At 43.7% G+C, this 26,314-nt stretch overlaps 3 protein-coding genes across 3 annotated transcripts; all 3 read right to left on the reverse strand.

The window, feature by feature from the left end:
- Positions 1-643: 643 nt before the first annotated feature.
- On the reverse strand, positions 644-6,335 carry degs1 (delta(4)-desaturase, sphingolipid 1). Its single transcript, XM_028006640.1, has 3 exons — positions 6,002-6,335; positions 3,839-4,581; positions 644-2,679 (listed from the first exon to the last, which is right to left on the reverse strand). The coding sequence occupies exons 1-3, from the start codon at positions 6,081-6,083 to the stop codon at positions 2,533-2,535; spliced, it is 972 nt and encodes a 323-aa protein (XP_027862441.1). The 5' UTR covers positions 6,084-6,335; the 3' UTR covers positions 644-2,532.
- A 3,780-nt stretch (positions 6,336-10,115) lies between these two features.
- Positions 10,116-17,636, reverse strand: fbxo28 (F-box protein 28). The gene is made up of 5 exons (XM_028006638.1): positions 17,299-17,636; positions 15,911-16,020; positions 14,358-14,496; positions 13,346-13,541; positions 10,116-12,758 (listed from the first exon to the last, which is right to left on the reverse strand). The coding sequence occupies exons 1-5, from the start codon at positions 17,485-17,487 to the stop codon at positions 12,286-12,288; spliced, it is 1,107 nt and encodes a 368-aa protein (XP_027862439.1). The 5' UTR covers positions 17,488-17,636; the 3' UTR covers positions 10,116-12,285.
- A 1,081-nt stretch (positions 17,637-18,717) lies between these two features.
- On the reverse strand, positions 18,718-25,883 carry polr1c (RNA polymerase I and III subunit C). Its single transcript, XM_028006639.1, has 9 exons — positions 25,735-25,883; positions 24,331-24,402; positions 24,103-24,210; positions 23,525-23,657; positions 22,274-22,405; positions 21,841-21,993; positions 20,978-21,127; positions 20,781-20,897; positions 18,718-19,265 (listed from the first exon to the last, which is right to left on the reverse strand). Exons 1-9 carry the CDS (start codon positions 25,804-25,806, stop codon positions 19,147-19,149), a joined length of 1,056 nt encoding a protein of 351 aa, XP_027862440.1. The 5' UTR covers positions 25,807-25,883; the 3' UTR covers positions 18,718-19,146.
- Between the last annotated feature and the right edge of the window lie 431 nt (positions 25,884-26,314).

The following is a 26,314-nucleotide window of genomic DNA, read 5'->3' on the forward strand; positions in this document are numbered from 1 at the left end:
TATTTTTGTATCTAGTTGAGTTGATCTTGAGTAATTGTTTTAATATTCTCAGTAAGTGATGTCGGCCCACTGAAGTTTTGTCATTTTCTCTCGTCATTTCACCTGCATGTAACGAATATGGGTCATTAATGGATCTTCTCTTCTTATACCATGAAAAAAATTTACTTTTTCATTGTTAAGGAGAGTTAGCAGAGACAGTTTGGTTTAAATATTTAGTATGTTACTCTACAGTTTGGTCACGATATGTGATAACCGCTGTCATATTCTCCCCATCTGTATTCGACAAGTAGCAATATTAGTGGTAAGATGTTACTTTTCATTCTTTTGCTTTAGGCCAGTGGCGTCCAGAGTCGGTCCTGGAGGGCCGACATCCTGCATGTTTCAGTTCTCCCTGGTTTGACGCACCTGGATCCAATGACGGCTCATTAGAGGCCTAAGAAGAACATCGACCTGCTGAAAAGGTTGTTGCTACCACCAGGGAGGAACTAAAACATGCAGGATGCCAGGTGAAACTATTTTCCTGTTCCTCTTGGCTGAATACTTTTAAGTGTCCACCCTGTTCCAGATGACTGCAGGATGAAGGATAAAAGGATGCAGGATAAAAAAAACTAAACAATTTGAAACTGAGAAGACATTTCCAGTGTATGAAAATCAGTAAATAAGTTTTTATTGCCTTGAGTTAAAAATCACAATACTGAACATGAAATCAATAAACTGAGCAAGCAGAGCACCGATGGCAATAAGATCAGACTTCATGTTCGCTGAGTCACAGCTTGCTTTGAACAGAAAGCACAGAATGAGGCAGGAGCAGCTTTAATTTCAGGAGGAGGATTAGAACGAGGTGGTAAACTTTTCTGATGATGAATATTGGGAGAAAGAAGCTGCACTCTGGAAACGGATAGAAATCTCTGACAGCAGCATATTGCAGCAGCCTCAGTTCATTTGCACAGATCCCACCCATGACGATGCTCTGTGCTTCACATCCATGACTTAGAATGTAGCAGTTCAGGGTGGAGGACATCTGAAGGTCACGCTGCACCTTGCAGCTGCAGCAGACTGGGCAGTGAGGGTCTTCCAGCAGAGATGCAGCTATCGCCTGTCAGCATCTCTAGACATGAGACAAGTCAGAGTTCTGAAAGCTCCACTCCGTTATCACTGGAACATCCACAACCCCTGTAGCGCGTGCCAACTTTCAGGAACTTTAGTGCATGGGTAGCCCCATAAATACTTGCGTTGTCGTGGAGACACATTGACCTTTGTTAAATAAGCGTGGACAGTTGCATCATTGAGGCCTTGAGAGTGTTTGTGGCAAAGGTTAGCGTGGGTTAGTTAATCTGAGCGGTAAAACCAAGATGGCGGACAGATTCAGATTTTCGGCATGAAAAGCCTCCATCTGCAACATTACTGAGAATATTTACGATCAACTTCAGCACAATACAGCTGAATCTGTTCAAACTGTCTAATAATTGACTTTCATTTAAATTTTCTTTTTTTAACTTCCACTAGGCCACTGGTGACTTTCAGAGGTGGGGTTGTGTGAAACAGACCGACACAGAAACACAAAGAGTTTTCACTCACTGATTGACTAAAATGAAACGTGTCCATGTTGCTGCTGCACACAGCTGCAGCTACGCCCGAGGGCCACTAGCCAGGCGGTGCTAAGCTCCGTCCGATTCTGGCAGAATCCCAGAAAAAAAAAAAAAAAGAGAGAAGGAAAAAAAACACAGAGAAAAAAGTTCTGCTGGGGTGGAAATATTGAGCGCCGGCATATCAGAGAACCCAGAAAGAAAAGCCAGGAGGTCAAAAGGTCGGCCAATTTGTAGAGACGCGTCGCAAAGTTTAAAGTTTAAACCAGCTCACACATGGTTGGACTTTAGCTCAACACATCTGCTTTACGTTTTAGTTTTTTTTTTTTTTTTACAAATGTAGTTTAAGATTTGCAGTTTAATCCACCTTACTGACCCACATCAGATTCAAAACTAACACTGCACATACATAAACCCTATAAACCTCCGCCCCATACTTTGTATGTACTACGGAAATCACCATAGCAACCATTGGTCCTCATATTATTCCACTGCAGCTGCAATATTAGAGCCAATATTACTGCAGCAAAGCTGTTACGACGAATCAGAAATGAAACCGACAGGAAAGCTTCAAAACCGAGCTTACAAAAACAGGAGTCATTTTATTTTAACATACAATGTTACTATGGCAACCATTTAATCTCTAAGTTAATCAGAACAAAAAAACAACAACAAAAGAAAACACTGACCAGCTCAGATACTAATGATTTATAAGTACTCAACACAACCCCAACTCCAAAAACGTCTGATGGGCTTGAAGTGTAACAGAAATATAATTATATCGCAACAAGTAAAAATCTCAGTAGCATCTTTTTATCCTCAACTCAAGGCCTTTTTGTGCAAAAACACAGAAGTAAATCTGCCTGTGTTGGACTGAGCTGAATGGAAGCAGGAAGCGGTGGAGAAATGTGAGAAGGCCTCGGTCATGTGGATCCTGCAGCTTCGGTCACTCCTGTTTGACCTCTCCCTTTAGCTTCCTCTTGATCCGGGAGTACGGGCTCAGCGTGTCGTCCGTGATGAAGTCGTACAGGACCCTCACCCAGGACGTGTACTGCGGCAGGTCGTTGTAGTACTCTGGAGCTATCCTCTTCACCTAGAAGGCAGTCGGAGAGTCGGGTTAAAACAGAAATGTTGCCATGAGGCAGCCGTTTCATTTCTTCGTCAGACCGAGCCGTTTCATATTTTACGTTATTCAGTTGTCAGGCTGATTGCCGATTTCTTAGGGCTGCACAAATTAGCCCAGATGTTCTTGATTTTGGAAGATGGGTGATTGGTCGATACTTGTATGTGACGCCAATCTTATCTAACTCTTCCAAGATCTAAAATGATAAACCTATCACTGTCCTCTCTTTGACTGTTGGCCCCGCCCACCAGGTCATATCTGCATGTTTGCAGTTAGCAAAAGTCACCCTACTGTTGATAACTCAGCGACTTTCTTGCTGTACTTAGTAGCATTTCAGCCCAAAAAAAAAGAAAAATCAGTTTGATCCAAAAATCAGAATCAGCAAGTCAGGCTTTCTTTTCTTTTCTTTTTCTATTTGATTTTTATTGCCCTGCAAGGGGTCTTTTTATCGGCTCTAGTGTCCCTTTTTCAAAGTAGGCTGATAGGAAAGGGGGAAGGAAGGGGAGGAGACATGCGGCAAACGTCGTCGGGTCCGGGAGTCCAACCCGCGACAGCCGCGTCGAGGCCACGTTGCCTCTGAATGTGGGTCGCGCTAACCCCTCCTCCACCACGGCACACCAAGTCAGGCTTTTTAAATAGCGGTAATAAGTCATGGAGCACTGATTGCAAATTTCTGGCTGATCACTGATTACCAATCTTTAAAAAACCTGACTTGCTAATTCCGATTTTGGCCAATACTTTCTTTTTGTCTGAATTGTTGATACATGTAGCAGGAAAGTTGCTGAGTTGGCAACACTGGGGTGATAATGGTCAGCTGTGAACATGCAGACATGACCTGGTGGACGGGGCTAACAGTCAAACCTCTCTCTCTCTCTTATCAGAGCAATGGAGGACAGTGGAAGGTTTTTAGACCTTTGACAAGGCAGATAAGATCGGCTTCACCTGTAGGCATCGGCCGATCAGCAATCTCCCAAAATTAATGAAATCGGGGCCGATTAATTGGTGGATTCCTAATAAATATGAATAGTTCATGTAACATCTAAAATACATTATGAATGAAAAGGAGCAGAAAGAAGTATAAATTCATACATATATTCCACTCAGACGATTGTTGTAGCGCTGTACTGACCAAAGGAAGTCTTCGCCCTGGGATGCTGGGGAAGTCGTGGTGCTCGTTGTGGTAGCCCACGTTGAAGGTGAGGAGGTTCAGGCAGCCGTAGTATGAGTATGTTTCATGGCCCTTGAGGAACATGTAGTGCTCAGCGATGAAGTGGCCAGAGATGGGGTGCAAGCCCATCCCTAGCATGGAGCCGGCCAGCATGTAGACCACGGGCTTGGCCCCCCACGTCCAGTACAGCAGGACGTCGAAGCAGAGCTGCACGGCCACATTGGTCAGCTCCAGCTGGCTGACCGGTTTGGGGTTGATGCAGAGCGGCCGCACGGCGTAGAACAGCGGCTGCAGGATGATCCAGACGAACTTGCGGAGGCGGGTGCAGAAGAACCAGCCTTCGAAGTCGGTGGGGATGTCCACATCGATGCCGTCGCCGCCCAGGTAGCGATGGTGGTCCAGGTGGTAGCGCTTGAAGGAGGCCGAGTACGGCAAGCCGATGGGCAGGTTGGCGAACATGGCGAAATAGCGGTTCCACATGGCTTTGTTGTTCCCGAAGGCGGTGTTGTGCGAGATCTCGTGAATGGCCAGGGTCATGGAGTGGTTGATGCAGCTGCCGAACGCGTACGTCCAAAACAGAACCCACTTCCAGTCCAAGTCTTTGACCAGGTAGAACGCTAAGAATTGGATCCCCACCATCATGCACACAATCCACTTCAGCCTCTGGTCTGGACCCATCAAGGACTTGATTTCTGGATATTTAGCTGAAGGACAAAAAACCCCCAAAAGTGTGAGTGCAAAGACTAGGCCTGTTGTAACAAACTTTGCTGGACAAGAAATTGTCCCAGAATTTCTTATAATAATAATAATAATAATAATAATAATAATAATAATAATAATAATACAAGAACACATTCTCAAAGATCAATAAACTTTCACTTTCTAATGAACATTTAACACTGGAACTGGAAGATATCTTAAATATCCAAAACAATAAATAAAAGGAACAATGAAGTCTTTAGAAACAAAATTATCCCTCGAAAGCAGGCTTGTTGAGACCAAAACCCCAGACTGAAGACTTTTGTCATCCAGTTTTTGATAGAAAAAGAGATAAAAGTACAATAAATCATACAAATTATGGAGCTTGCTCTAATTTATCATCTAATTAATTAATGTATTATTTATTCTGACAGGCCTAGTTACAAACACCTATCTGTATGCCATAATAATATCAGCCATATTGTATTCTCTCACTAACATGGTTCTTGGAACCCACAGCCAGGCTCTACAATAAAGCCTACAAACCTCCTAACATTGGATTCTACGTGACAGCATGTGAATCTGACCGGTGCACATGAGATGAGAAATTCTGTAATAAACTGAATACATGTGAAACAAATAACTTGTTGCTGAAACCGCCCATGGACATCCAACTCTGAGGAAATCTGTGAACATGCCTCGACTTCTGCCCCATCTATTGTCTTCCAGGCCTGCTTGTGGACATAACATCTGTGGAGCAGAGCCAGATGTCATGGCCGGCCTTGGCCAGTGGCTCGGCCCGACAGCTGGACTACTTTTGTCTATGAATGGAAGGACAGCTGTCGTATAGCAACCGGGTGGACGTGCAAATGTTAGAAATCCCCAAACTTTACATACATTCAAATGACCTTATCTCCCATTTGAGCCCGTGAAACATGACTGAAATTAGCCTCATACATTTATGCTGCGGTGCTGATGTTTCTCTGCCCGGTGAAAATGTTACTTTAGGGAGTGGTGCGCTGACGTCCTGTAGCGGAACACAGCAGTAAAGGCAGATGTATTCCTGCGCGACGGCCTTTAAATAAACCAGCGCTGGTGAACTGCTGGGTTTGTAGGACATACAGGACGTGAAGCTGGCAGCAGATACGGGGGGGCGGCGGGGGGCTGTGCCTCTTTCAAAAGGGCGTCAACCGTTAACCACCGTAAAAATCCAACTGAGTTCAGTTAGCTTAAACCGGAGGACACGGGACCGTTAGCTTTCACTATCTGCGACGGCAATCAGAACTGTCAAACTACAAGCGTAGCGTGTCACACAGATACACAGTATAACCCAACATATATTTATAACACTATTAAACTAAGTTTAAGTCATTCTGAGTTTACTTTTTGTCATCTGGAAAGTAGCTAACGCACAAGCTAGCTCACCCAGAATTTCTTTTCTTCTGTCCGCGTGCGGCTGGTCCGTGTAGACCCACTCGTAGTCCTCACGGCCCACTCGGTTCCCCATCTTCTCTACCGCTGCCTGCAGCTGCTCACCGACACCGACAGCTTTGATGAAAGTCAGAAGATTGTGATTAACTGGGAGCGTCGGAGCGTGCTTCTCTCCGATAGCCCTGCGCCAGTCTGAGGCCCCTCCTCCCTCCGGGGACTCGCTACGTAACTTGTTGCTTCTCTGTTACCTAACATGGATTCTTTGTGCGGTTTAAGTGTCTAGAAGAAAATGTAAATGTGAGGAGCCGCGAGAGTGGAGTTCATATTAGGTGCCAATGAACTTTGCTTGGTGTCATATAGAAGTAACACTAGTTACATAAACGTCAGAAGCAGGAACTATCCGCAGCACCGTGGCCTCGACGTCTTGGATATTTGAACGTTCTAAAACATGCCTTTATTGTCCGGACCTGTTGTAGTTCTTCTGGAGTCATACAACAATATCGTTGGGTAGTTGCTAACTTCAGGAAGTTAAGTGCCAGTGATGTCTTGCCATGTCTTAACACGCTTTTCTTCACACCTTCAGCCTTTTCTACAGTTGCTAAATGATGGGACCTTTTACATTATATATGATCCTACTCAGCTTCTCACGAAAGATGAGCTACGGTAGCTTCCGAGTGACGGTGATAAGTGCCAGTTTGGGGAAGGCCGAGGGTGGCTAGGGGGCGAGGGGGGGGGTGCGCTTGCTCCCCGAAGTGGCAGCTTAGGCAAACGGTATGGTGGGTCAGGTGGGTCAGGTTGCCTCACTGTGTCATTTGCAAATATGTTTTACAAAGAAGGAAAATTAACTATTCTTTCTGTTTCACATGTCACATTGTATATTTGATTCAGGCAGCTAACTGGACATGGCACAACTTATACAGGTTTATTCAACCAATAAGAATAAAAGTTCCTTTATTTCAGTAACACTAAATGACCTCAAGCTATTCGTTGTCGATTAGTGTGTGGAATGTAACGCCAACTTTTTTTCTGGAAAATTCACCTATTTACTTTTTTCTTTTAGTACAGCATATCTAAAATATTCTAATGAGAATGCAGCTTGGTAATATGAAATACCTGGGCGCTGTGCTACTTAACGCTCTTGGCTCACCTGCCATGAGTGTTCAGCAGCCACTCTTGGCAGCTGAACAGGGTGGCTGCTGAACAGAACAGCACATCCAGGAATGCCATTCATTTTCCTTGCCGCTGATTCACTGAACCCCTAAAAGAGAAGATAAGGGAGACTGTAATGCTAAGACTGTGTATCAAGGCATATTAAGGTATATTTTGTGTTTAGGGTATTGAAATAGGCACATGTGTTTTTAGAGGGGGTCTGAAGTATTTGCATATTTTTAGCTATTCATAGACAGCTGTGGTCCATAACGCCCATGAATAACAGGTATATAAAATAAATCCAGTTTTGAACCTTTATTTGTGTTATGATAAATTTCTTCTTCCAGCAAAAATTAAAACATGACATTTAAGATAAGAATATTACATTACACCAATAAAAAAAACCCATGCAATTTTAATACAGAAATATATTAATACTCTGCAAGGTTTAAACAAGGTCATGTATAACATCCATGTCAGTCCCAGGACACAATAACCTGATAATGAAACAGCATATCTTCTTATTTTTTCTCTGTTCTACAAATGATGTTTGCTACAGTTATGCTAATTTACTATTTGTAATGAGCCTCCTCTGTACTTCTCCTTTTCTGTTCACCAAACCTCTCTAGATTATTTAAATCTCAACACAGCTGCAATTTTGAAAAGCTTATTCCTGGTTTCCCAGGTACATGAAAGATCTGAAGCGTCACCAGAAGTAAACATTATTCAAATGTAAAGGTTGTAAATCTGGAGAAGTCTGTTCACCCTGAAGAACGCAGTCAAAACAGAAGCAAGTGTGCTGCTGCAAAATTAATAGTATGTCTTTTGTTTGCAGACATGGCAAAGTATCATATGACATTCTGTCTTTCTGTGTGCATGTGTGTGTGTGTGGGCTTTGGAGACTGAAGTTTCATGTTACAGCTAACCAGCACACATACCTGCACACAGAGTGAAATGGGGCCTATTCAGCAGATACTGTAGATGAAAAACAGCTCCAGAACTTCCTTTACCTGAACCATATGACTAAATGTGATACTTACTGTCATTCAACAATCACCTGGATCTATGACTACCTCACAAACAGGCCACAGTTTGTGAGACTGAAGGACTGAGTGTCTAACCAGGTGGTCAGCAACACATGAGCACAGCAGGGGACTGTACTCTCATTCCTTTTCACTTTCTACACTTCAGACTTCATGCACAAGTCTGACTTCTGTCCTCTCCAGAAATACTCAAATGACTCTGCAGTTATTGGGTCTAGAAGAGATGGACAAGAGGCTGAGTAAAGAGAGCCGGTGGACCATTTTGTGGCATGGTGTGGGAACAGTCATCTCATCTCGAATGTGAACGAAACAAATTAGATGATTGTTGATTTCAGGAGAAACAGCGTTAGATCAAACCCTATTTCAATCATGGGAGAAGAAGTGGAGGTGGTTGAGGGGAGTAGAAATACCTCGATGTTCATCTGGACAACAGACTGGACTGGAGACGCAGTGAAGCGTCTACAAGAAGGATCAGAGCAGACTGGACGTCTTGAGGAAGCTAAAATCCTTCAAGGTCTGCAGAAATACGCTGCAGATCTTCTATAAGTCTGTTGTTGAGTGTGTCATCTCTTCCGCCGTCATCTGTTGGGGCAGCAGCACCAGAGCCAGGGACCTAAGAAGGCTCAACAACCTGATGAAGAAGGCTGGTTCTGTTCTGGGGACGACTGGTTCTGTTCTGGGGACGATGCAAAGAAGGATTCTTCATGAAGTCAAGAAAATTGTGGACAACACTGAGCATCCTCTTCATGAGAGTGTCTTGAGAAAACAGAGTATCTTCAGTAATACAGACCGCTACAAGAGGTCTGTCTTGTAGCCATCACTATCTACAATAACTCTGTGAAGAATCTGAATTAATGAGCTACAACGACATTTAATTTCCCTTTGGGATTAACAAAGTATTTTTGAATTGAATTAGAATTCTATTCCACATATGAGAATTTACAATAGGTTGAAAATCAATATTGAAACAGAACCCGGCAGCATAACAAAGGTCTACATGAATAGTTAGAGTAGAATAAGATACATAAAGCTAAGTACAGATACTTAGGTTCAGCTTTATAATCTCTCAAACGGTAATTCTAAAGTATTTACTTCAAATAAATGCAAATATATTTATATATATAAAGAAAACGCAGTAAAAATAATGAGAACTTAAGTTACCGAAAACTAACTAGAAGGGATTTTGTTATTGTACATATAGTTATGGGCATCCAAAGGAGGAGAAAGAAAAGAAACAACAAATAACAGCAGGCGTTCATTTGTGGCCTCTGAGTAGAAGTCAGGAGTGGTAATAATTAGGCCAACAAAATAAGAAAGAAAAAAAACAGTTGATGATCCCAAACTTTGGAAATGGTCTGTTTTTCCAATTAATAAGGCAACAGTTTTTTTGTGTTTTGGATCTTAAACAAGGTTTCTTGTTAAGCCCGGTGGTTGGGCGCGAGGCCAGTCGTTCATCCAGCAGCCCGTCGTGTTTTTGAGTTGAAAAACATGTTTAAAATTGACAGGAAATGTGAAGATTAATACCTGAACACCAACAATAAAGTCTTGCAACGTGCAATGCAAACATTTTAAACAGTCATAAATAAATAATTAATGCTTAGTCTGGTGGCTCACCAGGCTTATAACACACTGGGGGAAACCCTTTTCAAAGATAAACAGATTCATAAAAGTATAGTTTGTTGAGTAAGTAAAACTAAAAAAAAAAAAAAAAAATTTACATTTTTTTAAAAAAAAATCTAAGTAACTTACGCATTTTTAATTTAATGATTTTTTTGGTTCTTGTTCCAGCTCACTGCAACTATAATCCATCTATAGACAAGTGATGTGTGTGTGTGTGTCAGTGTGTCCAAACTGAACTATTCTCCCTCACCGAGAGCCTATGTGAAGATTTATTAGTTAGTACAAAAACCAGAAAGTGAGCTGAACAGCTGTAGAGATTTAATAGGTTTGGTTTAAACATCATAACAGTAATATGTGCAACAAAACTTCATAGTCAGGCCCAAACTGGCCAACTTAAAAGATAAGTTTCTTTGTTTACAAACATGAAATCATTGACAATCTACATCTTAAAGTACATGAAGATTACAGTACAAGTTCTCTCATTATAAGCCACTAGATTACATTGCATGTTCTGCAGCCCAGTGTTACTATTATACGCACAAGTGCATTTCCAAAGAGTCATGCCAGGAGTGGTTCGGCTCGTCCAAACAACAGAAACGCTTCGAAAGAAAGAAAGAAAAGTAGCCACACGATGACTTCACAAGTAAGCTAGGAGCTCCAGGCAGGAGAGTTTGTACAGGAGAGCAGCAGAGAGAGAGACCTCGCTCACCATGAGCACCTGCAGCTCCTCCGTCATCACTGCAAACCACTCACAGCTTCTGTTTTCACTAGGACTGGAAGGGAAAGTACGAGCATAAACATGATCCTCTGGGTCTTCCGCGGGCTGCTTTCTACTAGACTCTATATCTGTGTGGTTTCTTAATGGGAGGAACCAAAAAGCTCGAACCTTTTCTCTCCCAGGAATTTAAAGGAGAACGGAGACCTGACCTTTAAAGAGACGACGGTCGTGTTGGGCGGTGCTCATGTTGCATGATGATGTCGACGTCGGTTTCTTCCTCTGGGTGAGCCCCGGCGCCGAACCAAACCTTCATGATATCCTTCAGTTTCACTTATTAGCTTTAAAACTGGGTCTGAACACTTCGGACACGTTACACACAGGACACCTACTGAGGTGGGTGAGCTGGACATGCCAGATATGATCATAGCAGGCGGATGATATTGCATTTCTAACAGAAATCGAAAACATGATTCTACCCAGCGCCGTTACGACCACAGACGGCATCGCTTTATTCCTGCTGCTGCCGAAATGATCCGTTTATTATTGCAGTTGTTAATAATCCAGTCGATAACGTAGGATTTTAAATAAAAATATAGATTTCTCATCTTCAACAGCTCGCCAGCTGTCGTTTAAAAACTGTTACCTTAAGAAAGATAGGTGGCGCTCTGCTTCCCCCAGAACTATTTCCAGTTGGTAATTCTACTTTGAGCCAGCAACATGTTGGGGAGAGGCCGCTTCATGCCCCCACTGAGCTGGACAGGACTCTGATCAGTGTGGTTCCCTCTCTGGAGATTCACCTGCAGGAACCTTTTAGTGGCTTTAGAAAACCTAAAACGTTGGCATGGTTACCAGCTTGCCCCTAGAGCGAAGGAAGCTGGACTATGAATTATGGGGTTTATCTGCACAGACCGGAGAGTTTGGGCAATGAAGGAGCTTCTGAGGACGCCTCGCATCAAGCTGCAGCCGAGGGTCACATGGTGTGAAGCTGGAATAATGCTGAAATGTTACTTCATTAAAAAATGTAATAATAGTAATAATAATAATACAAACAAAAAATAAAATAAAAAGCTGAGCGATCTCTGCTTTAACAGGAACCTCAAACAAGCTACCTCTACCTTCAGTAGCACCCTCTAGAGGGGAATGAGCGTCAGAAGGGTCATGGACTGAGTGGACGATGTCTTCAACACGCTGAGGGACATCCTGGTGGAGCCGGTTAGGAGTTTGCTTACTGGCTGCGCTGACTGGGTCACACCAGTAGGGGGCGGGGCTTCTAGCACTGTCGACTATTGGAACCTATACTGTGGATTGTCCACAGGAGGAAGTGGACCTGATTGAACAAATAATGAGGACAGGGCTTGAAAAGTCCACACACACCAGCAGGGCTCTCCCGGTGAACAGGGTTCTGGTTCTCTGGGTGAAACGGAGGCGTATTCGTGTGGCGTTTGGGTGTCGTCTTGCAGCCTACTGACCACCGGCGGACCTGACCTGTTCTCTGGGAGACGTCCTAGTGTTGACCATGTCAATGTTGTCCTGTCCTGTCTCCAGTCATGAGTCTATGGACGTCAATGACTATCAGAACACTGGTGGAGAGTCCAACGCGGCGGGAGCGCGTCCACATCGCGGCATGAGTGAGATGGCGCACGTGATGCAAGGTGAGTGAGGGGGGGGAGGTGGACGTGGGGCACTGGATACGGAGTGTGGTCAGTCGAAACAGGAAACTGGATATGACACTTACACGAGGCAGCGAGTCACTTCCTGCTGCGCAGCCGTTTGGATTGTCGTGGGAGGTCTGAGCTTTTTCTGCTGCGTTTCAGCGACGAGGTGCCCTCGCCCGCCGTGCCACCATGCGCCGCTGCCACGCCGCTGCTCGCCGGTGTAGCCGCGGACCCGGCGGTGGCAGCAGGAGCAGAGGACTGGGCCTCCCCCATGGCGGCGGCGGCACTGCTGTCCATGAGTTCGCGCAGCTTGTGCTCCAGCTCGGCCAGCCGGGCGTTCTGCTCGCCCATCACCTGGCTCTGCTCCAGCAACTTCTGCTCCTGGTCCTGCAGCTGCTTCTGTTGCTCCAGCTGCTTCACCCGCACCTCCTGCAGCTCCCGCCGCAGCGCCGTCATGGACGCCCCGTTCACCTTCACCTGCTGCTGCACCTTGGTCATCTCGGAGCGGGACGGCGTGTTCTTGGCCAGCAGCGACATGGTGGTCAGGGAGGTGGAGGGCCCGGCCACTGAGGAGACACGGCAGCCAATCAGAGTCGGTGCTTCTCAACCAGGAGGAACATGCAGGTTAGTTATACAGGTTGCCGTGACAACATATTATGAGACAGACAGCCTGTTGAAAGATCAATCTCCTCCACCTCCACCCTGAGCTACTATTGGCCTCTGAAAAAAGGTGTCTTAGCGCTGTCAATCAATCTCATGTACCTGCTCCTGAATGTGAGCTGTAGAACAAAGACTTGCTGTTCCATGAAAATTGTTTAACCACCGTCATCGGAGGCCATGCTAACTACCCATTACCACATTGAGCCGTGAATACGCAGGGGTGATTGACAGCGCTAAAACCCACCCCCTGACTCTGATTGGTTGTGTCTGATCTGGAGTGGTGCATTTCTTCAGATGGCAATAGCAGCTCAGGGAGAAGGTGGAGGAGATCAATCTTTTCACACATTTTCTGTCTCATCAACTGTCACGATATGGTGACAGTTTAAAGAAAATGTAAAAATCATATTTTTCTTAATGAAAGTTATAATCTGCAGCTTTAAAGATTTCAGTTTGGCTAACTTTTAGGAGCCAGGAGCGACCAAAGGAAACGAACCTGGTGCGGAACCGATGAGCCGTCCAGACAGATCGGTCCCAGGTAGCTTCTTCTTCAGGATTGGGACGATCTTCTCGTCAAAGTACTCCATGGCCATGGAGGAGATGTCCCTCAGCTCCTGGAGGACCTCGTGAGCCCGCTGGGGGGCCCTGGTGGAGTTCACGTAGCGCAGCACGCGGTAGATTTCGTCTATCACCTGCCAACAGAAACATCGCTGCCTCCTTATCTCAGCACGGCAGCCATTTGTCATTAGGACTCCCAGGTACAGGAGAGAAGAGGACCATTCTAAACCTGGAGGCTACTTCCTGCAGAGGTTTAACCCAGAAAACGCTCGGCAAACACCTTCAGCAGCTCTAATAGCAAACAGGAAATGTCTCTGGCATTCAACACACAGAGGAGGAAGTCCCATGCCAGAGAAAGTTGATCAAACAGCCTCTGAGACACACCATGGAGACAGACATGTCTGTCAATCAGCTGGACATGCAGCGGTGGTCCAGACAAAATGAAAATGTGTTTCTACAAGGTCCAAACAACAGTTAACAAAAGCAACAGCAATGTGACTAGACCAGATTTACCTTACAGGGGCAGCACCATGCATTTTACAGACACATAGTGTTATTTTGTAGCAGTGGTTCTCAAACTTTTTCAGGCTGAGTTCCACTTGACCCATTTAACAAATACTTACACACCACCTAATTTGAAATGGCCTGTTCCAACTGGGCGTTTTGCACAGCTGAGTGGTTGCCAAGGGAGATGAAAGGATTTCTCAAATATGCACAAAAACACTCAAGGTATATTTTTGATGAGGGAATAACACTGAAACATAATGCGTAGCTCAAAATAGTCCATTTTGCATAATGGTGTCGCTATAAAAATACATAGCCAGGCTAAATTTAGTCTGTTATAAAAGAATAAAGTTTAAAAAACTCCCACAGTCAAAATGGCCGTCCTCAGTATCAACTGAACAGCTTGGGAGGCCTGTGTGTGTATGTGTGTGTATTGGCCAACTCACTTTTCCAGGGATGAAGCAGCACAGGTTGGAGTCGACATACTTCATGAAGGTCATGTTGAGCAGGGAGAGGCGCGTCTCCACAGCAGCCAGGATGTCTGCGTGGCGGGCCAACGAGTGGTTCCTCCTCTCCGACTCGCGCCTGAACGCATCAAGAGAACGGAGAATATTTAGAAACCACGCCAGACATTCCCATCTATCCATGAGTCAGGAGGATTTTATGATTAAAACAGAGCCTGGTTTAGTCCAGGTTCCTCAGGCTGGTTGAGTTCAGGTCACACCAAAATCCAAAGTTCTGCCCCATTTCACCCCAGGATCCCTGTCAGTCTGCAGTAGCTTTGGTCAGCCTGCAGGGGGAGCTGGCCTAACAATCACTTGCCATTATGTTCAGTTCTATTCCAAACTACTGAGGCCCCTGTTTGTTGCATACACAGTTATATTGCCAACATGTTTTGTTCTTTCAAACAAGAATCTGACGGGTTCTTCATGGTTTAACCCACATCCTCTTCAGTATTTTTCTCACATGGGAAACAAATTCACTTTTGAATGGCATCAGAATTATTACCATGGAGTATTGCTACAACACAGATATTCCTGCCCAAACTACAGCACGCCCTCCACACCTGCTAGGATCTAAAGAAGCTCTTCAGCTTCTGTTCACATACAGATAGTGTGTTCTCCTGTACTATTGGTCATAGTACAGGAGAACACACTCTACTCAGGAACAAGGAAGACAAATTAAAACGCAAACACACCCACCCACAGGCAACACAATACAAAAGGATTCCTTAACACATTCATAAACAGACGATCTGCTACTGGATAAAGTTTCAGCCTGACAGAGTTGAGCTGAGGGTCACGTTCTGATCCTGTGATAAACCCGAGCTGGGGTCCAGTACGCAGAAACACAACAGAAGGAAAAGAAAAACATTTTAATAAGTCCCTTTTTATTAACACTGAAATCATGGAGTCACATATGGATGTTAATGGAACCGAACCCAGTAATGTAACAGAGGTTCTTCTAGAGTGGTGGTGTCCAAACGTTTTGTCCTGGGATCCAAAACTGACACATGTAAACTGCTGGCAGGCCACAAAATTCATTCAATTAAAAATGAAAAAATTAGCTTACTGTGATTTTTAAATTCTTCTTATTAAATCTGTACATCATTACAGACAAAGGAGACTGTTGACTTATAATATAATTATATGTATATATATTTGGGTCCTCAAATGTTTTCTGTTTTGTAGGCCAAACTTTTTAACATTCTTGGCCTGTCATGTTTCATGCAACCACACCCGACATTTCTAGCAGGGTAAGAGGGTGTGAATACATTTTAGATAAATCTATATACAGTAGATGTACAGATAATTGTCTAAAAAGTCTTCAACCACACAAACGCATAAAACACCAAAATGTTACTATGTCAACTATCCTGTAAGTGGCGCTGGATTGACGCTACAACAACAACAACATGAAAGAAGCTTAATGAGCCTCTGAGCTTCAGAACGGCAGTCAGAACGTTTCCACGGCGACTCTGCGGCAGCACGGCACTCACCTGGGCAGCTGAGCCTTGACCTGTCTCTGGCACAGGCTGTGGTAGCGCTCCACCTTCAGGAAGCCCTGGTTCAGCACACGCTGGCAGATCATGTCCATGCGCTTACACACCTGCAGGAGACATGGCGCACACACACACACACACACACACACACACACACACCCCACAGGTCAATATCTACAACATGCAGATCTAGGACGTTGTCACCACGGTCCTGAAGTTCACTCCCAGAGAACCAGTTCAGAACACAAACAGGCCCAGTCAAAGCTAAATTACGTTTTACTGCTGCTCTCAACTTGAAAGTCTTCATGATCCAGACAACACAACGCCACGGCAACAGACTGGAGGCAACCATCGTTAACACAACATGGCAATGACTGAAGAAACGTCAAACAGTTATTACAGCCGGACTCTCTCTCAGCTTCATCTGTACTGAAGATTTGACTAGAAAGACATGAAGCTGATCACTTTAGAAAAGACTAGCGTAGAATGAAAACAGTTCAGTTGCAATAGAAAGCTTCTGTAGAGTCAAATACAAACACTGTGAGCTGGAATGAGACCTGTGCTAAGTGAACCGGTGGGTCTGGATGAAGAGAAGCCATGACTGCTGAACTGTAAACTCAGCAGTCCTGTTGGTTGTATTTTTATCCATTCAAATTCACGAATACTTTATTTACTCTAAAGGAAAATTAAATGTTTGAACAACATAACCCAACAATAAAATGTTGGTCAAAGAGTCACTGTGGATGATGATGCTGGAAGGATCTCCTGTAGCAGTCACTCTCGCAACACATCTCCAGAAGCCTCTGACTCAAGATTGTTGATGTTGATATAATGACACGCTAACAGCTCAATATTCCACAGCAATATGTCCTGGATGACTCCATCAGTTGTTGGCTAGCTCTGCTAATCCACTTCCTTTGCTTTTGCATCTCTTCTGTAAATCTGTTTAGTCTGAGCAGATGCTATCGATATCAACCGTCCTGTTTTCTCTGCAAACATAGTTTAATCCCGTGGACAGCTCAACAGCGTGGGAAAAGTGGGACACCTCTACCTGGGTTCACCTAAAGTCAGCAGCTACAGCAGGAAAACACCTGCGCCTCCTCTTAACCTTCAACACTGTCTCGGTTCATCTTACAACTCATGAATGCTGACCAATCAATGAGGACATCTACCGCCTGTGTGACCCTGCGGACCCACAATCTCTTGCTCCTTTCCCCAGCAGGACCCAGTCAGCCAGAGGCCGGACCCCCTCCCCCAGGTGTCCGGAGATCCCCGGAGCCCCGCAGTGCTCTGTGCTCCCAGCCCGCCGGTGGGACCGGACCTGTCCGGGGATGGGACTAGCTTAGCTACGCAGCCCTCCAGCTGTCCTGTTGTGCTCTGCTTACCGAGCGCAGCATGCTGATCTCATCGTAGGACAGGAAGTTCAGGATGGTCTCGATGGCCACGATGGGCAGACCCAGCAGCGGGTTGTTCTGGTGCGGCTGCTCCTGGAGCAAGCTGGGCTGCCTGAGCGACACATCGTCCGGGTCCAGCGATCCAACACATCCATCAACTCTCTCCACGACGGCCGCCATTTTCTTTAGTTACTGAGGAGGCGGAAGTGACGCCTCTGGGGGGGGAGGGAATGCGTGCCACTTCCGACCGCTAATGTAGCTGTAGTTCCATAAATAATAATAATTAGAGAAATGATTACATAGACACACAAGTGTCTGCATTAGCCTTCACAGAGCCGGGTCTAAGCAGAGAGACACCCGTCACCCAGCCTCTCTGCTTCCCTGGGAACATTTTGTAGTTCTGTTCAGGTGTGACTACTGTTTTTGCTGTTTCTGGATATTGATGTCAGTCAGTTTGCGTCAGAATGACGTCACACTAATCTTAACCATATTTCAGATGGATATTTTTGACGGCCTCCGTTCCATCACCCTAATCTTCAGCTCCCGCCTTGATTCTCCATGGGATTGAAGTTAAAGTCAAGGTTTTTCCCTGAGCCGCTCCACAACATTCATATTACTTCCAGGGAGAAGAAAAATGTTTGGTCATTAAATGATCACAATCATATCTTTTGGCCAAGATTTTGTTTCCAAGCTCTGATCACAGCATAGAAAATGGGGATTTATCAACTTCAGGGGAAATAAATTAGGATAAAGGAACAATTTAGACACAAATTTACTGCCAATTGTTTCTTTAGAAAGAAAGAAAAATATATTTTGTTTCAGTGGAATAAAACTGTAATTTTTTTTCACTGTAGAGCATCTGGTTGAAAGGGGCTCTTTGTGTCATCTTCAGAGCTACAACCTGGGAGGAAGAAACTCTCTGTGGATGCTGGTTTTAACAAATATTGCTCTGTAACATCACTCTGGCGGTAAAAGTCTAAACAGTTTGTGTCCAGGATGTGTGGAGTCTGCAGAGATGTTAGCTGCCCGTTCCCCGGCCTTTGTCCTGTACCAGTCCAGCATGGAGGGAAGGTCAGCCATGATGATCCTCTCGGCAACCCCGATTGGTGGTTGCAGTCTGGACCAGTCCTGTTCTGTGGACGGGTCAAACCACACAATGATGGACAAACAGGAGAGAATGAATGATAGCTGAATGACTTATGGTGGGTTATACGTCCTGGGTTGACTCAAGTAATCCAGTCTCTGTTAGACCTGTTTCATTCACCGTCCTGATTGCTCTGTAAGCAAACTGCAAGAATTCAGTTCAAGGACCAGTTCAGGAACCAGTTCAGGGACCAGTTCAGGACAGCTTGGTAAAGATTCTCCATCTGTTGAAATCTGTTGGGAAGATGAATGTTGAGTCTGAGTCGCTTTCTTTTCTTTTTTCTTTTATTAAATCTGCAAAAACATTTGATCTTGAACTTAACCAGGTTAGAGAAAACTTCAGTTTCCACATGAGAAGCTCAGAGCAGTAACTAAGTGATGATGATCTATCCCTGCTGGGACCAAGCTGAGCTTCTGCTCAGTGTTCTGTCATGCAGTCTCCATTTCTCTGGACTACAGAGATGCATTTCTCTGTAGTCCAGAGAAATGCATCATGCTGATATATTTGAGATCATCAGGATGATGATCTCATTAGTCCACCATGTTAAAGAAAAAAAAAACAACCTCAGAGCGAGTACATGGGAAAAAACAAGTGTAGCAACCAAAACCACATCAGCCTGGAAGTTGTTTTCAGAGCAGATGTTGATGCCGTCAGATTGATCCGGGCGCCACGGTGCGTTCAGGAACCAAGTCAGTTCACTCCATGTCAACAGAGTTCATCTCGTTGAGAAACGTCTGACATTTGGCCATAAGAACTTTGATGGCCTCTGTGACTAAAACGTCAGGAAGCATGATCCCCGTTGACTCCACGGTGACTGGAAAAGGAAAGAGCAGATCTGGATTAGCACTTCCGAATAAAACACTGCTGTTAACGTGGGAACTCCCTCAAACGGGCCCTAATCCAGTGTAATCTAATGAAAACAGGCTTGATTCATCACCTGCTACTACCTAAGCTGATCTCATTATAGATGAAGTTACAAAGAGGATGTTCCCTCCCACATCAATCTGATCTGATGGAGCAATCCTAGGACACTGGGTTGTATGTGGATAATAGATGCAGTTAAACAGAAAGATATAAAACAATCAGTAAAAAAAAAACATCAATGACTCAGGTTTTAAAGGGATAAACTGGAATATTTGAAGTTCTACAAAGAACAACAGCAGTGGTTCCCTACATGGATATCACATCACAGTGAATCTGTAGAGAAGAAACTCTCAGATGGTGGAAGGAATAGCAGGCCAGTTCAGTTTGTTTCAGCAAATTTGAGCTTTTTAAATCAAGTCAAAGTGAAAATGTTTCCATTTGTGGGACACAGCACCAGACCTGCTGATACTCTTCTGCTCTTTGGCACAAACTCACTGGAATATGGCCATGTCCTACAATTGCTAATGGGACTGTGGCTGGAAAGAACTTCAAAGAACACTGTCTCCTTGAACAGGTAAGTCAAGACAAGAGGTTTAGGGCACCACCTGGTGGCCACTGGTGAGACTTCCAGGTAAATCGATATGAATCTATGTTTTTTTAAAGGGGCAAAAGTATATTTTTTCCAGGCACAATGCCATTTTATAGCACAATCAAGTACAAACTGTTGTTATAAAAATTATATATGTATGTGTATATAAATATATATATAAGAGTGCTACAAATATCAAGTACGACTAAAAAGAGAAATTAGACTTTGTAAATTAACGACTTGAAATTGGGACTCTGTCTCTTTAAAGAAATTGCTGCCTTTTCTGAAACTCCACCTTCAGGAAGTCATCACAAGAAGGCTCCTCTATTGAGCAGTAGCTTGTTTAAGGAGCTCAGCAGATACACAGTTCCACCAGGTGTTTGCTAATTTCTGCTGGCTAGTCTGAAGGGACTGAGTGGGGGAGTTTTGGGGGAGGACTGCTCTGTGAGGAGGAGGAGCTGTGTGGAAAAGGCAGAGCTCGGTGAGAGCAAGTGTTTGGGCAGTTCTGAATGGCTGCCATGGAGATTAAAGGATTTCTCAAACATGCATGAAAGAATCAAGGTAACAGTCTAGGTATGTTTTTGATGACGGAATAGCATTATAACATGATGTAAGTTTCAAAAAAGTTAATTTTATGTACTACTGCTCCTTTAAATTAATGAACAGAGCAGATGTTAGTCAGTGATGACCTAATATATTCATATGTTGAGTGTAAATTTATCAATTCTAGATTTTCTTTGCAAACGTCCAGGCCTTGATTTCTACACAGACCGGAACTACACAGGTCAGGTTAGCAAACGGTTAATGATCCTGTCTCATGAGCGGCTGGCTGTTCTCAGAGCAGCTACACAGCAGTGGCATTTTTTACAGACATACAGATGAAATGGTCTCGAACTCTTCCCAGCTTCACGCAGTTCTTCAGATCATTGTGTCGGAGGACCTCCCTGCTGCACGTGTCCAGTCGGCTGTTCACAACCTTGGCGACCTTTCTTCCTGAGGCCCACAAACCAAAAATACCATTACTATTTAGAAAGTTCCTGGTTTTATTGTCGAGTGTTTTCCTCCTCCCTCACCCCGGACTTCTTCCAGGTCTATGACGCCCCGTGAGAAGCAGCGCTTCAGGCGCTCCGCCTTCTCACCCTCCACCGGCTCCAGCAGGGTGATCTCTGGAAGAAGGCGGTAACTGGCCGTCGCCACAGGAGAGAACTTAGCATGGTCCTTACCTGAAACCACAACCACAGAGCGTCAGGGTCGCCTCAATCTACGACCTTAAAGGGCAATATTATATATTTTCCAGACACCCATCCATTTTCTTCCGCTTATCCGGGGTCGGGTCGTGGGGGTAGCAGCTTAAGAAGGGAGGCCCAGACTTCCCTCTCCCCAGCCACTTGTTCCAGCTCCTCCGGGGGAATCCCAAGGCGTTCCCAGGCCAGCCGAGAGACATAGTCCCTCCAGCGTGTCCTGGGTCTTCCCCGGGGCCTCCTCCCAGACACACGGTGTTATTTTATAGCACAATCAAGTAACCATGTTAACTTAACGTGTTATAAAAAAAGCTACATACAGTCTATCCACATGAGTTAAAAGACATTTGACTTTGTAATTTCATGTTAAATGCTGAAATGACTTTTGGTTGACACTTGATAAAATATGAACTTAATCTAATTGAATGGGTTTGAATTAGTTTGTTGAAATGTTTTAATTCAGAGGATATTTGTACAGCACCATGCAGCTTATGTGATCATTGGTTGCCATGGTGAAAGATCCCCTTTGTCCTAAAGAAGAAAACTAATTCATGCAAACAATTTAATAATATCTGGATGAATTTTCATGCCCGGGCAAAGCTCCTAGGAAAAGAACCAATCCCTGTCCCTACATGACATGATTGTGTATATTTAACATACAAATATACACATTGGTAACATTGTTAGGATCTTACCAATTCCTTTGACACAGTGCATGGTGATGTCCAGCTCCTGTCCGGGTCGCAGCTGTGCTATCAGAATGTCATCGTGCACGGGGCGAATGCAGGAGTCCGCAAACACATCCGCCTGGTTGCCGATGGGGACCCACTCTATGTGTTTGGAATAAACTGAAAAGGAATATAGGAACAGACACAGGAAATAACATCAGGACTTTATTTTGTCTCAAGGAGACAAAGGGGACAGAAAGACATTCATCATGACTTTGTTACAGCTGCTGGACCTGCAGGTAAAACAAGTTGGTTACAATCATAGTCATTCCTTCCAACTGAAATGAGACAGAAATGTACTAGTAAATGTGTCATTGTCACTTTTTCTGACGTCATAAGTCTGATCTCATCTCGTGTTTCGGTGGGGGCGGGCATAATGAGAACTCTGCCTTGGACTCACCCATGTGGTTGAGATAGAGCTCTCGGGGGTCCGAGGAGTCCTTGCTGGCTCGGGGGTTTCTGCTGCATTTGATCTTCAGCTGGAGTTGAATGGTGTCTATTTCTGAAGCTTCTTCTTCTGCAGATTCGTCACCTGGAGGTTGCAGAACAACACAACAGCCGACGGTTTGTTTAACTGGACAGCAGCTTATTTTACACACTGCAGGGGACTACAAGTAGTGTTGTTATCAGAATCTGTATCTATGCTTACTAACCTATATTATTGTGCTAAATGGTGATGCGTGGAGAACAAAATACAACCTGAAAAAATGTCATTTATTTTATGTTTACAATGTTTATTACGTGGGCTGCACAGTGGTGCAGTTGGAAGCACTGTTGCCTTGCAGCAAGAAGGTCCTGGGTTCGATTCCTGACCTGGGGTCTTTCTGTCTGTTCTCCCTGTGGATGGTGGGTTCTCTCCGGGTTCTCCGGTTTCCTCCCACAACTCTCCAACTGACTGTTAAGTTAATCGGTCTCTCTAAATTCTCCTTAGGTGTGTGTATGTGTGTGTGCATGGTTGTTTGTATGTTTCTGTGTTGCCCTGCGACAGCCTGGCGACCTGTCCAGGGTGACCCCGCCTCTCGCCCGGAAGGTTAGCTGGAGATAGACACCACCACCTCCCAACCCCACTAGGGACAAGGGTGTAAGAAAATGGCTGGATGTTTATTACGTACACTAATGATGTACAAAAAAACTTAATGTAGATTAACAAATCTATTTTTATTGCACTGATTTAATCTAGCACTGCAATTAATAATTTAGCACCATTTATTCAATAGGGAAATAAATCCAATGTTAAGAAATTATTTCTTCAACAAAGTCAGTTTTGGCACAAACATCAGTACCTCCATTGATCCCTTAAAAATAAATGCAAAAAAGAAAATGTCACTTTTCTTTTTTTTTTAATTATTCCCTTTTTTAAGACTTTATAGTTGGTGTTTAGGTATTAATCTTCCAGTCTTCCAAAAATGCATAACTATCAAGTAATATTTTTAAATTTACTGTCAACTTTAAAAATTTTTTAACTCAAAAACATGGCGGCCATGTGGATGACTGACTACCCTAGCGTACTGAGCAATGGGCTTAGCAAGTTTTCTGGGGGAAAACCCTGATTAGTGTACTGTCCAAATCATATACCCCAGGTCAGGCAGCAAAGCATACTGGGTAATGTAGTTCACTACCATCTCTCAGGGACTCATTTTGATGCTTTCACCTGTATTCTTGAACTCAAACAGACGAGGGTCTGCTTTGATGGGGATGAGGCCAAGCCTGTGGGCCAGAACTTCATCCTGGACTATAGATGTGTTGTTATAGATGAACACTTTCTCTATTGCCATAGTGGGCACCTGCAAGCAAAAATAAAAGTTTCAGACATGGTTCATAAAAAAAATCTATATAAAAATACACTTGATATATTTGAATGTAATGGTTTAGTATTTGGTTGACATTTGGGCTGCTAGTTGATTGTCTTCCATGTTCCCGGCCTGTTGGCTGCTTTTTAGTGCTTCTCAGGCTAGTTTCTGCTTCTAATCATTAGAGAAACATGGGTTAATTTCCTGAGATATTTAACATTGAATTTTCTTTTTTTTAAGCCATAAAAGGCACCTAAACTTTGGGAAAGACCTGTGTTCTTCATATTCTCATCAGACTTAGTGTGAATCACAATAAAATAGTTTATCATCAAATGCCACCAAATATTCAAAATTCTCATTAAGAGATAACGCTTTTTTGGAGCAAAATGATTTGTTCTTGCAAAGTGCCAATAAACTGGTTTAAAAGAAGGAATGTGACCTCTGATAGTAAGATTCTCCTGAAGGCGTTAGCAATGGCAGCATCGATCCCCACCATGTCAAACTCCATACTGTTCTCATCCAGATGCACTACGTCAATCCGGAAGTTCTGCAGACGAACAGGGGGAGAAGCAATAGCCGACACTAAGAACAACTATTCTGAACACCAGCCGCTCTGCGGATTAAGGTTCTAAAGCATGGGATTTATTTTACAGACCACAAAACTCACCTTCTGAAATCGCTTCATGTCCCAGGTGTCATCAAAGCCTGGGTAGTTTCCAGGAAAATCTGTTGTGTGAACCTGACACAAATTGAGATTCATTATAATACTTTTAATAGTAATGATAGAAATTGTGTTTTATTCAATATAAAAATGACAAATAAGAAGTGAGATACAACAGTGAAAGACATGAGGGATAAGGTTTCCCCCAGAAAACGTGCTAAGCCTGGTGGTTGTGTGCCGGGACAGTCATTCATCCAACAGCCTGTTGTGTTTTTCAGTTAAAATGTTTTAAAAGTTGACAAGAAATTTGAAAATATCACTGGATAATTATGTGTTATTGAACGATTAATACCTGAACACCAACAATAAGGTCTGAAAAAATGCAAACATTTTAAAAAGACTTAAATAAATAAGCAAAGTTTAGGCTGGTGGGGCACAAGTAAAGCCTGGTGACCCGCCAGGCTTATAATACACTGAGGGAAACCCCGAACGTAGGAGATGTGAAGGTGGTGGTGGGCAAATATTGTTCATAAACAATTTTCAGATTTTTTTTTGTTTTTTTGCGGGTTTTTAACAAATTATAAATGATAAAGTACTCTACGTTAACGTTCTGTCATCATCACCTCATCGGCATATTAGTGTGGACTGTAAACTCTAGCATGTCATCAGGTAACAGGGATCAATATTAAATAAAATCATGTTTGAATCTCAAACCTAACCCACACTGAATCAGGCAGGAAAGCATGACAACTCCCAACCCACTTACTGAAACTTTACTCAATATGGAAAAGATAAATATACGTATATAAAAATACAATTTTAAACTACATATGTACTCATTTTACACTGGAGACTCAAACGGCTTCACTGGAAGAAAAAGGTTTTAAGCAGAGTGCCTTGAATCACAAACCTATAGTTCCTCGCTAACTGAAGGACCAACAGCGACTTCATATAATAACTAAACATGTGGTGAAGTTTAATGGCAACACAAATATTTTCCAAAAAATATTTATGGCGTCTAGTGATGTTCATATTTTTAGAATGTCTAGCGGCTTTATTCACTGCTGACACTGAGTGTTGTAACTGTGTTGACATGCTGTATGTGGATCCTGCCTTCACTACATCTAGTTCTTTTTGTGGGACATAAAGAATTGTACATATCCTATCTATTTAAACCACCACTATTTACTTCTAACAGAATAAATGTTAGATTTTACTTAACTCGTGTTTATGGGAGGACACAGTTTAACACCGAGGCTCTGTGTTTCTAACAGTTGTCTCTAACTAGCCGGGGTACCAGCTGCAGCAGCACACCGGAGCCGCTCAAACTCATACATTACATCACCACACGCACACATGGGTACATCTGCTTACAGCACACAGAGAAACATAGTTCCTGAAACAACTTACATTCTTTACACCAAATTCTCCCAAGATTACCCGACTGCGAATTTCCTCCACGTTACTCATGGGCGCAGCCATTTTGCTCTGTAGTTTTCTTCGTCACAGGCGAGTCGTAGAGACAAAATATTGCTGCCCCCATGTCTCCAACTGGCTGTGCTGTACGGAGCCCTCTAGGGGACATGGGGAATTTTTTTTCTTTTGCGTTCCCTCGCAAAACATTTGCGTTACCTCGCAATACTTTTGCGTTACCTCGCAAAACTTTTGCGTTCCCTCGCAAAACTTTTGCGTTACCTCGCAATACTTTTGCGTTACCTCGCAAAACTTTTGCGTTACCTCGCAATACTTTTGCGTTCCCTCGCAAAACTGTACTGGTCAGTTATGCAGCATAATTGAATACTGCAAGCCTTTCTTACGGTGGGCGCCGTACTTTATGCTTTAATATAAGGTTATGTGAGGTTTTTCCATGAATGTTAGTATCTTTTTGTGAAATATCTGAAGTTTTATATCTTTCTTTAGGATAGAAAGGCACCACAAACCTACGATATAAACAGAAACCTTCCGTAAGTAGGAAAGAAATAAAAATACA

The sequence above is a fragment of the Xiphophorus couchianus genome, chromosome 22, assembly GCF_001444195.1.
Source record: "Xiphophorus couchianus chromosome 22, X_couchianus-1.0, whole genome shotgun sequence".
Taxonomy (NCBI): Eukaryota; Metazoa; Chordata; class Actinopteri; order Cyprinodontiformes; family Poeciliidae; genus Xiphophorus; species Xiphophorus couchianus.